At 42.7% G+C, this 12,132-nt stretch overlaps 1 protein-coding gene across 2 annotated transcripts in view; it reads right to left on the bottom strand.

Annotated features, from left to right (window-relative positions):
• Dnajb14 (DnaJ heat shock protein family (Hsp40) member B14) overlaps positions 1–12,125 on the bottom strand; it is a 38,139-nt gene extending 26,014 nt beyond the window's left edge. Inside the window, exon 1 of one of the 2 annotated variants that reach the window (XM_005357333.3) lies at positions 11,930–12,125. In XM_005357333.3, coding sequence (XP_005357390.1) covers positions 11,930–12,062 — 133 coding nt within the window. In that variant the 5' untranslated portion in view covers positions 12,063–12,125. The remainder of the gene's footprint in view (positions 1–11,929) is intronic. The other variant, XM_005357334.2, reaches the window with a different exon arrangement.
• Positions 12,126–12,132: the final 7 nt, after the last annotated feature.

Raw genomic sequence — 12,132 nt, 5'->3', positions numbered from 1 at the left:
TCAGAACATTAACTGTCACTCGGGAGAGTTCAAAGACATGTGACGTCAGCAACTACAAATCACTATCATCTAATGGTCATGACATGCTTATCACACAGTAAAACTAAAGAAATCCCCAAAAGATATCATTTCAAAGTAATTAATGAGACTATTTAAAAAATAATAATAAAAGGAAGGCAGATCTCTGAATCCAAGGCCAGCCTGGTCTACAGAGTGAGTCCCAGGACAGGACAGCCAGGGAGGGATACACAGAGAAACCCTGGGGGGAGAGACGACAAGCAACAACAAAAAAAGAAGTAGAAATTAGATTTCTGTTTACTTTTTAGCAGCAACAACGGGAACAAAGGACAATGGAATACAATCTTTTTTCTTTTTTAAAATAAGATCTTTAAAGTAGAAAAACCAATTGTCAACTTGAGCTGAGCTGTAAGTTTCTTTCAAATACACAAAATGGAAACATTTAAAGAGGCTGGAGGGGCAGCGTGGCAGTTAGGAGTGCTCACTGCTCCTGCAGGGGTCCATGTTCAGCTGCCAGCACCCATGTTAAGTGGCTCACAGTCACCTACACTCCAATTCCAGAGGATCCACCACCTTCTGGAACCTGCACACATCTTTGAGAGAACATGCACTAAAGAAAGAAACTGCACTGTTCACATTTCAGACACAAGGCAACTGTGTCCTTGTGAGCAGAGTTGCAAGCATGAACAGTGATCTATCACGCTGTGGATAAATGTATACCAAAAGACAGAACAGCAATAACATCTGGGGTTTACTTTCAATAATCTGAGAAACAGAGGCTAATGGCAGGGTAGAAGGAATGACTAGGTGAGGTCGGTCAATACATTCCCAGTGGTTAAAGATAAATGGTGCAATATGATTAATCTTACTATTGTGCGTGTGTGTGTGTGTAAAGTATGAAATTTTCCATAAAAACTAAAATTAAACAGTAAGTAATTAAACTTAGCAAAAGGACAAAAGAATAGGAAAATTCACCAGGATAGTAGTTTCAACAAACCTCAGTCCAATAACCAACAACTTAACTAAGGATAACTTCAAATCTATTCAGCTTGAACTAGGAGATGTTAAATCCAACTGATGCTTTGGTTTGCTTGTTTGTTGTTTAAGACAGAGACTCAAGTAGCCTAGGCTGGCCTAGAACTAGCAGCAAAGGCTGATTTTGAACTTCTGATCCTCCTGCCTCAGCCACCCAGTGTTGGCTTCACACATGTGTGCCAGCATGCCACTCAAGTGTGCTAGGGATTGAGGCTTCTGCACAGTAGGCAAGCTCTCTACCCACTCAGATACATCTCCAGTGCTAGCGCTCGCGCTCTCTCTCTCTCTCTCTCTCTCTCTCTCTCTCTCTCTCTCTCTCTCTCTCTCTCTCCTCCCCCTCTCTTTCTGTAAGCACAAAAGAATGAAAACTGGAAGCCTTATATCTAGATGATAAAATTACTTCTTCCAATCTCAAAAAACCAGTGTCATATGTATGAACTACAATCTAGGAGCAGCATGCTCACCTTTAAAGAATAAATCAATTATAAAAATATAACTTAAGGCTGGGAATGGTGGTCCACACCTTTAATCCCAGCACTCCAGACGTAGAGGCAGGAGCATCTCTGTGAGTTCGAGGTCAGTCTGGTCTACATAGCAAATTCTGGGCCAGCCAGGGCTACAAAGTGAGACCTTGATTCAAAAGGAGGAGAAAGGAGGGAAAGAGGGAGGAAGGAAGGAAAAGGGAAGAGAAAAAGTATCTTAAATCACAAGTAGGCTGCAAAGCAAAAACAAAAATCATCATGCATAATGATAAAAAGAGACAAATATTTATCACAAAATGACCCATCCAGACAGTGAAATACTATTTGGAAATAAAATGACACTAAATATTAACATGCCTATCACACAGATGACAGAGAACACATTCTGCTAAGCCAGTGAGGCCAGGCACAAAAGACCACATACTACATGGTTCCATGGATATGAAAAGCACAAGGCCTGGAGATGTGGGGCATAGGCAGAGCTGGCCTAGTGAACCTTGGACTGAATCTCCAGGACACTGGAGTTGGGCGGGAGCCTGGGAAGGCTGGGGATACAGAGGGAGGAGAAAGGGAAGGAGAGAAAACAAACAGAGCAGGTAAACACACACTTAGAAAGCAGATTGGTTTCTGCCAAGGGTTGGGGTTAGTGGGTCAGAGGAACCTGAAATGACACAAGGCATCCAATAAGCCATTTTATTTCCAAGGTTTGGAGTGTTCCAAAAGTATGGCACAAGTTGCACAATTCTGTGAATCCACTACAAACCCACTAAGTCTGTACTTTCAATGAGTCAATTATTTAGTATGCACATTATATCCAGAAAGCTACTATACATCTATAATTTTAGTTATATATTAAAAACTCCAACTGCTGTTGTCAAATTTGTAAAAAACATATCTATTACTTATATAATTCTTTTACCATGGCTAACAGATAAGAAAGAGGTCACCAAAGAAAGAAACTGTGTTTTATGACAATTTAATTGGAAGTGATATAGTAATCAAATAGTTATTAACAAGAAAAATAAAAGACCTACCATACAGCTTCCTTCCAGCTGGAGTTCAGCCTGTATTTAATATAACCATAGTGGAATCAGAATAGTCTATGCAGCAAGTAGTGATCCATGACATGTAATTAATTAGCAAAACTTAAAAAAAACTAATGCAGATGAAGTAGATCTCAAACCCAAATCCTCCTGCCTCTGCTCCTTGGTACTGGGATTACAGGAGTGTACCACCATACCAGGTCAGGAACTTAAAATTTAAATCTCTAAATCTTGAATAAAGTCAAAGAGAATTAAGTACCAAAATCACAACCTCATGCACAGAATCCCCTAATATATGATGACAGGAACAAACCATCAACTGCTAAAAAGGTATGTGTGGATAGTAAGTGTCTATGTGAGAAGCACAAAACAGTACATGGGCATTTGCCAAGCTCACAGACCAGAAAAAGAGAAACCAAATAACCAACGGGCATTGTAGGTAAAGCCGAGGAGATACCTGACAGGATGGGTTTCACCCACTTATAAGAGCAGGAGAGCCTGGTCTACACTTACAATGAAACTGCGGTGACCAGGACCCACACTGAAAGAGGAAGGCACAACTAAATAGCAAATGAAAAGGGACATGGGTAGGACAGGATTAGTGATGCCTTCCCTAACTAGGTGACATACTTTAAAAAGACAAAGACCAGACAAAGACAGAAGGATCTCTGTATAGTTGGAAAGGCTAAATAAACAAACACTACAAAAGGAAGCAATGTAAGCAATTAGTAAAATAAATACATACTAAAAGAAAATGCTAGTGCTCAAATGATGCAAAGGATTGGTATGAGAAAAAGTCACTGCGTGTGCCCTCGAAAGTAATCGTGTTCACCAGAAAGCCTTGACAAGCCAGCGGGTGAAGGAGGCTGCTCTACAGGAGCAGTTAGAACTGCAACTCAGAAATCACTACTTAGCAGATCCCAGGTGAGGAAACAGGCAAAGAGTGAGGATGGCTCAACAGATGAAGATGCTGCCAACCCACCTGACCACCTGAGTTCAAATCCCAGAACTCACAGGAAGGTGGAAGGAAACAGCCAACTCCATAAAGTTGGCATGCACAAGCACACATACATGCACACACATGCGTGCAATACACACACACACACACACACACACACACACACACACACAAAGAATATGAAATCAAAGGGTAAAAATATCCATTCAAAAACACAGGGTTGGCTGGGCATGGTGAGTCAGGCCTGTAACGCCAGCACTCAGACAGCAGAACCAGAGTCAGGAAAACTACCACTTGCTCAGCCAGCCTGGTCTACACAGTGAGTTCTGGGCCAGCCCAGGCTAATAGTGAGACCATGACTAAGTCAGCTAAGCTGGATGTGAGGGTAACACCAGTGCTTGGGGAGCTGCAGCAAGAGCAGCTCAGGTTTAAGGCCAGCCTGGGCTACGCTACCCTATCATCTAAAAAAGGCCAACATGGAGAAAACAAAGTTACTTAAAACAACAGATAGTATCATACAGAGGAATAAGACATACAAAGGTTGAAAACTTCAAAACTGAAAAATAAAAATTTTGAAGAAAAGTAGTGGATAGTGAAGATGAAGAAAAGTTAGCACGTGGAAATAGACATCACAAAGAAAAATATAATGAGAAATAAAACAGTAATTAGATGGCTTCTGGCATATAAACAAAACATCTACATGACATAATAAAATACCAGACATCCTAAGATAAATGACACCCGAGATACACGCAAGTAAAGTTAGCAGGGTATCCACACAAAAACAAAACAACAAATCAATCAATCAATCAACCAAATGATTTATATGGAAGAAAAGTTAGACCGTCCTCGGACTTTTTCTATCACTGGCACTTGCACAAGACCCTGGAGTATCCTCCTAGCATACCCCAGAAAATGAAGCGTGAGTTAATGACTACCCACTGACATGTTAACCCTGATGGTCCACTTGACAGGCTCCAAAATGACTGGCAGACAAGTCTCTCAACATGTCTGTGAGGGATTCTCCAGATGAGCTTAACTGGGGTAGGCAAAGCCCCTCTACATTTGGGCAGCACGGTTCTATGCCATGGGCTCAGGTCTTGCACTCCATGACAAGGGAAAAGCAAGCTGAGCGCCAGCATCCATCCATCTCTCTCTGCTTCCCGATACATGTAACTGAGCAACCTCCAGTTCCTGCTGCCAGGATTCCCTACTACAGTGGGCTTGACTTCAGACAAAATAAGCCCCCTTCCTTAAATTGCTTTTGTTGGGTATATTATCCCAGCAACATGTAGATTAACAATACAGCCACCAAACTTTAACAGTAAAGTCACAGTAAACTCTTCGGCATTCTAGAAGTTAGGGAACATAGTTCTACAAACTCACCCTGTGACCCACTAGGAAACAAAAAACTTGAATAAAAACTTAAATCCTAATGTTTGGGGGGGTTCATTATTATTCAGGATAGCCTTGCATTACTTTATAGTCAGCATCACTTAATCACAGGGACGTGTCCTGCCGTGTTCGAAGGCAGTTTCACCATTGTGAGAACACAGAGTGAGTGTACTTGCATAATCTCAGGTGCAGCTCTCCAAATATGACATCATGGGTTTAAGAACCAGGACGTATCTAAGGAAGACAGAAACACAGGCTAAAAACTGTGTAAGCAAAGACTGAATGCTTACCTTGATTGGAAGGAACAATATACACTCATAGGCTGACTACCTTTAAAAAGACAACACAGGCCTGGTGGTGGTGGCGCACATCTTTATTCCCAGCACTTGGGAGGCAGAGGCAGGCAGATCTCTGTGAGTTTGAGATCAGCCTGGTCTACAGTGTGAGTTCCAGGACAGCCAGGACTGTTACACAGAGAAACCCTGCCTCAGAAAAAAAACAAACAAAAAACAACAACAAAAAGGACAACAAACTAGCAAGGCACAGTGGCACAAACCTTTAATACCAACACTCAGGAGACTCAGGAGATAGAGGTAGGCAGATCTCCAGACCAGGCTCAACAAACAAATACCAGACAGTGGTGATGAACGCCTTTAACCCCAGCACTCAGGACACAGAGGAAGGTGGATCTCTGTGAGTTTGAGGCCACTCTGGTCTACAGAGTGAGTTCCAGGACTGGCTCCATAGTTACCGAAACCCTGTTTCAAAAAACCAAAACCAGAGCATACAGACAGATGAACACACACACACACACGCTGCATTTCACAACCTTGTGCTTTGAATAGAGTCCCAAACAATGAACAACCTAATAGTCTCAGTGTCCCTAGTACCTGTACTGTGATGCTGAAACACCATTTTCCACTAAAAGAAACCAAGATTATAAAACATAGGGTTAGCCAGGCGGTGGTGGCGCACTCCTAAATTTAATCCCAGCACTCCAGAGGCAGAGACAGAAGGATCTCTGAGTTCAAGGTCAGTAGTGAATTCCAAGGATAGCCAAGGCTATATACTGAAACCCTATCTCAAGTAAGTAAGTAACTAAATAGTAAATAATAAACTTTATTTTACTGTTGACATCCTTTTACGGCAATAAATATAAGTCCTAATCATCATTTTCACAGGGGAAATGCAGCCTGTTTTGTCAATTCTCATTTGTAGAGATCTACATTCCTTAAAAAGAAATTTACAGTTAATTTAATTTTGGACATGCTTTATCTGTGGGTGTATCAACATAGAACACATTACATGTAACCACATGTAACTATAAAAGTTTTATTTGGGGCTGGAAAGATGGCAAACAGTTACGAGCACTGGCTGCTCTCCCAGAAACCTGAGTTTGAGTCCTAGGACCTAAATGGTAGCTCATGGCCATCTGTCACTGCAGACAGCCTCGTCAGCCCTACACACACATACACATGTACTCCCACACATGGGCGACTCACAAAACTAAGTAAGCAAATCATTTTATAAAGACAAATGAGGCTCTCAAAGGACACAGGGACAGTGGGAACACAGCGTACTTGGAGAGTGCTTGCCTAGCATGCATGAAGCTCTAAATTGACCCCAGCACCACACAAACCAGGTGTGGTGCACACATATATAATCCCAGCAGTGGCAAAGCGGAGGCAGGAGGATCAGAAGTTAAAGGTTATCCTTAGCTACCTATAGAGTTGGCGGTTAGATCCTACCTCAAGAAAAAGAAAAAGGAACACGTAACTATAGAAATCACACCATCATCCTTATTTCCATCAGTCACTCCGCTCTCCTCTAGGACGGAAATGCCATGGAAGAAGATTTCTGTCACATTATCTGCTTACTCCCTAGTACCTAAAACACTGTCTGGGGCTAGGGAGATGGCTCAGCTTGCAAGTGTCTGTAACTGCAGTTCAAGGGGATTCAATGCCCTCCTCCCACCTCTGAGAGCACCAAGCACACACACAGTGCACAGACATACACGCAGGAAAAAAAATCCAAACATGTAAAATCAAAATGAAACAAAACTCTGCATGGCACAGAGAAGTGTGTGGTCAATAACTATCTGTTGAATAAACTCTCACTGTTTGGATGAGAAAAGTGCAGCTCAGAAGTGAAGATTTCTATCTAAGGCAAAGTTCAGACCCAAACTCAACTCTCTTTCCTCAGCGCCAACATCTAAAACAATCTCACTACCAGTGGAAATTCGGAAGTCATTTCTTAACACTTCACTGGATGATACAGAAATAATTGTTTTAAATGTTCTCATCACTGAATTTTAATTAAGCCAATTAGGAAAAGAATGGGATACTCTTAAAGAAAATAGGATGTATAATGATAAGGATACACATGATGCTTAAAACCTTACCAGTTTAGGTGAGACAAGAGCAGGAACACTTTTCAGTTTTGTATTAAATACAAAGTAACAAGACAAAAAAAAAAGCAGAGAAATATGCATCACCTCTCCCATGGCTGAAATAAACTAAAGGATTATTGTAACTGTTATTAAGCGGGTAGCCTGTACAGACTATCCACGCACTTAAACGTATCTGTTCACTCATTACAGCGGATGCTGAATGGTCTTCTCTGTGGTTGTATGCCATTATTTGAGTCAAACTGCTACCACATTCTTGAAAAGAATAAAAATGCTCTTCTCAAACAACAACAACAAAACCTATACTAGCCAGACAAGGTTGTGCACACATGCCTTCATCTTAGCACTTGGGAGGCAGCAGCAGGTGTGTCTCTGAGTGCAAGGTCTTCATAGTGAGAACTAGGCCAGCTGAAGATACATAGCGAGATCTATCTCATTAAAAGGGAAAAAAAGAGTCGGGAGGTAGCAGTGCACATATAATCCCAGTACTTGGGAGTCAGAGACAATCCTACTGTCTCAAAAAACCAAGGGGGGAAAAAAGGAAGGAAGGAAAAGAAGAAAGAGAATAAATAAAAAAGAAAAAAAATCTACACTTCAAACTATCCTCCAATTACTTTGAAAATCTAAAACTTGAAACACCAATGTGTGGGGCCAGAAGGATGACTCAGTGGTTTGTTGCACTTGTTGCTTTGCTAAAGGACCTGGGTTTGGTTTCAGCACCCACATAACGGCTCACAAACCATCCTTAAATCCAGGCCTAGGGGATCTGATGACCTCTTCTGATCTCCGTGGGCCCATTCAGGCAAAACACTCACACACACAAAATAAAAATAGATTAAAACGACACAAACAATGCAAACAAAGCCTCAGAGTGGTGGCGCTGTATCTTTCCTTCTACCCTATGCTAACCCACGTAGACTGCCCAAGCATACAAAGGTGACTCCAAGGTGAGCATCTGAATGAAGTCCGAAGAATGGTCTCAACTAAGACATGGAAAGCGATAGCATCCTTCATCCATCTCAATATCAAACTTTTCAACAAGGAAAACACTTGCCAGTTTATTAACGTGTTTTATGAGATTACCTTCTTACTCGATAAGAAATCCTAAGAGGACAAAATTCCTGGAGCATAACTAGAATTTAATCTTGTGGCTGCCTACTCATCATAAGAATAATGGAAAGGGGGGCTGGGGAGATGACTCAGAGGTTAAGAGCATTGCCTGCTCTTCCAAAGGTCCTGAGTTCAATTCCCGGCAACCACATGGTGGCTCACAACCATCTGTAAAAAGGTCTGGTGTCCTCTTCTGGCTGCAGACATGCACACAGACAGAATATTGTATACATAATAAATAAAAAGAAAAGGAACCAAAAGCTACGGAGAAACTATATCTCAAAAGTCAAAAAAAAAATTTAAAAAAAAAAAGAATAATGGAAAGGAAAACACAATATTTTCTTTTGCCATAGTACAAGCAGATCCAAAGACGAACCAGTCAACTTCCTGAGTTGTTTGTAGTCATCGCCCAAAAGCTCCAATTTCCCCCATACAGAACCTTTATCAGGGTCCTTCAAGAACATTCCATATGTTTCTCTCACTTGAGGTCTTATTTAACTCCCATAAACATCTCCTAGGAATATCTAAAAGACAGTTTTTCACAGAACAGTCACACTGCTTTATTTTGGGTCACATCAACTCTGTGATGACATCCTAATTTTGCATATAATTAAAGCTTAGAATAGCTAAATATCTTGCCCCTGGTTATAGAGACAGCAGACGAAGTCTGCCTTTGAACTGTTTTTAGACTACTCCACGACTACACCCTACCACTTTATTTGATAATTACCCAGCATCCTTGTTGATATCTTTCTACCTGACTTTCTCTCCTCCATTTCTCCATTGTTCCTATACCCATGGCTTTCAGAGCAATAACGACGCTGTACTTTTACAGTGTCCGTTAGGAGATCCATCCTAGCTGTTTACATGATAGAAGCATGACCCGCTGTAAATCTGGGCTAGCTTTAAGGATGCTGAGATGGTTTCACTTGTGAAACAGAGAGGATAGTCAAAATGTATTCAATGCTTTTTCGCAGCCCGTTCTTGTCCTCGGAGTACCATGGGATCCGTACACTGTCCCTGAGGCACACACGAAAGGCCAAGCACAAGAGTCTGTCTACCTTGAGTGAGGGAGCTGGGTGGTGAAGAACCAGGCCTACAAAGCAGGTGACCTGGCCTAGAGTTTCTGCTTCCTTACTGTTAGAACTGCTCCTCCAGCACCAGATGACAGCTAGCTGCAATCTATCTACATAGTAGAAGGGATGCGAGTAATTTCTGTCAATGAGTTCTCGGATATTGCACCAGAAGCCCAGACAGCATAGCGAAGACTGACAAGAGAGACTAATGACACAAAGCTCAAGCTCCCAGTGACACAGCTGACAGGTGGGAAGATGACCTACGGAAGGAAAGGGAAGAGCTGCAAGCTGGAGACGTCAAGGAGCTAATGCCCCAAATATATAAAGAGTCCCACAGCAACATCAATAAAAACAGTCTGATTTTTTAACTGGGCAAGCAACTTAAAAGAGAATATATAAATCTTCAAAGAATATACAAATGGCCAAATAAACACATGAAAATTGTCCAACATCATTATCAGGGAAAATACAATCAAAACCTCAGTGAGCTATATCATCAGGCTACAGTCACTAGAACAGTCACTATCAAAACAAACAAACAAACAAAAACAAACTGGGAGTGTTGTGTTGAATCAGACACTGGGAAACTGGAACCCCCCCATGTATGTCGCACAAAATGGTGCAACTGCTCTGGAAAACAATGTGGTAGTTCCTCAAAAACCAAAATTAGAACTACTCCATGACCCAATAACCCCACTTCTGGGTATATACGCAGAAATGAAAGCAGGTCTGTAGGAGCATCACTCACAGCACAGGACAGGAAGGAACCCAAGGCTCACTGACAGGTGAACGAATAACCCGTGGTGGCCAATGAGAGGGCTCAGACCGGTGCTCTGTCCCCACATGTGTGGAGAAACCCTTTCGTCTACAAGGCGTCACCGGATCTCATGCACACATCATGGCACATGCACAAATACACACTCCACCCCCCACACACAATAAGATCTCCCCGAAAAGAAAATGTGATGTTTGAATGTGCATGTGCACATTCACACCAATGCATGTGTGTATGTAAATAATAAAATGTTCTTTAGCATTTTTTTTTAAAAAGGAAATCTGGCCTGGCGGTGGTGGCGCATATCTTTAATCCCAGCAACTGGGGGGCAGAGGCAGGTGGATCTCTGTGAGATCTTGTGACAGAGAAATCCTGTCTCAAAAATCCAGAAAAAAAGAAAAAGGAAAAGAAAGAGATCTGTCAAATACTGCAATACAGATGAAATATGAAGTTATTAAGTGAAATAAGGCAGGCATACAGAGTATTCTTAGATCAGGTACCCAATTAGTCTAATCTATAAAGAGTGGCATCAGAATGAGGGCTGCTGAGAGCTGGAGAGTAACGGGGGCTATTTAACTGGTACGGTATCAAGGGTGTAAGATAAAGCACAGAGCCTATGGCGCACCAGGTGGAAATACTTAACACCACTAAACTGTACACCTAAGAAGGATTAGAATAACAAATCTTATGATGCACTCTCTACAATTAAAATGAACTTTTCTTCCACTCTTTTCCTGTCCTAAACCAAATGCAACAAAAAGATAAAGCGAAAAGCACAAAAACAAAAGGCTTCAACAATGCAGAAAGAATGAAGAAAACAGTAAAGTCAAACAGAGGCCTTGTTTATTAAGTTTCCTCTTAATTCTCTTATCCTGGAAATACTTGAGACCACAGTAAAATATCTCCCCATTGGAGAGGCAAACAGTAGCAGTTAAATAAAGACCTTTTGGAGATAAAACTCGGCTACTCTTCTGACTTTGCCACTTTCTGTACGACCTTGAGCAAGGTATTTTCATTCATTCATTCACTCGTTTATTCATTTGTCAGAGACTTTGCACATGGGTTAACCTGGTCAAATAATCCCATACCTGTACATGGGACTGTTTGGAGGAATAAATGAGGGTCCTACAAAATACTAGGCACAACTCTGGGCGCTTTGGGAGTGTTGTGTGGACTGTATTACCTCGAAGCCTAGAGAGTTAGACAATGAATAAGGAGAATTAAAGTGGGTAAGTCCAAACCCTACTCTTCAGGGATTTACCGAACTTGCGGGTACTTACGGTGTCACATCAAATCAGACACTAGAAATCATTAATAACTTCACCATCCCTGTCAAACGTGGAGCTGTCTTGTAAAGGGCTCTCTCCCTCTCCCCGGGAAAAGCAGTGTCATCTAAGGTATTCGAAGATACTTAAGGAACGGCTACATACAGAGCCCAGGGATGGTGAAGCCCGATAAGCCACTGGAGTCGGGCTCCTGTCACTTCACAGGGGCCTAGGCAGGTCGGGGGAGGGGACCCGTCACCCAGCACCCCACTGCTCCCCGCCGGTGTCCCCCGCGGGCTGGAGCTGCCGCGGCCCGCGGGGAGGAGGGCGCGGGGGCCGGGGTCACGGCGGGGGCCGGGGCTCACCGCGCGCGGCCGGCAGCGGGTACAGCTTCTCGGCCTTCTGCAGGAAGCGCTGGGCCTTGTCGCGGTTGCCGGCGCTCAGGGCCTCGCGAGCGATCTGCACGCATTTCTCCGCCTCGTCGCGGTTGCCCTCCATGGCTCGCGCCTCCTCGGTGTCGGCGGCCGCGCAGCTGCGAGGGAGGCCCGCCGCGGAGGAGGCGAGGCGG

This window comes from Microtus ochrogaster, chromosome 21, assembly GCF_000317375.1.
Source record: "Microtus ochrogaster isolate Prairie Vole_2 chromosome 21, MicOch1.0, whole genome shotgun sequence".
NCBI lineage: Eukaryota > Metazoa > Chordata > Mammalia > Rodentia > Cricetidae > Microtus > Microtus ochrogaster.
This window is presented reverse-complemented; position numbering and strand designations above follow the sequence as displayed.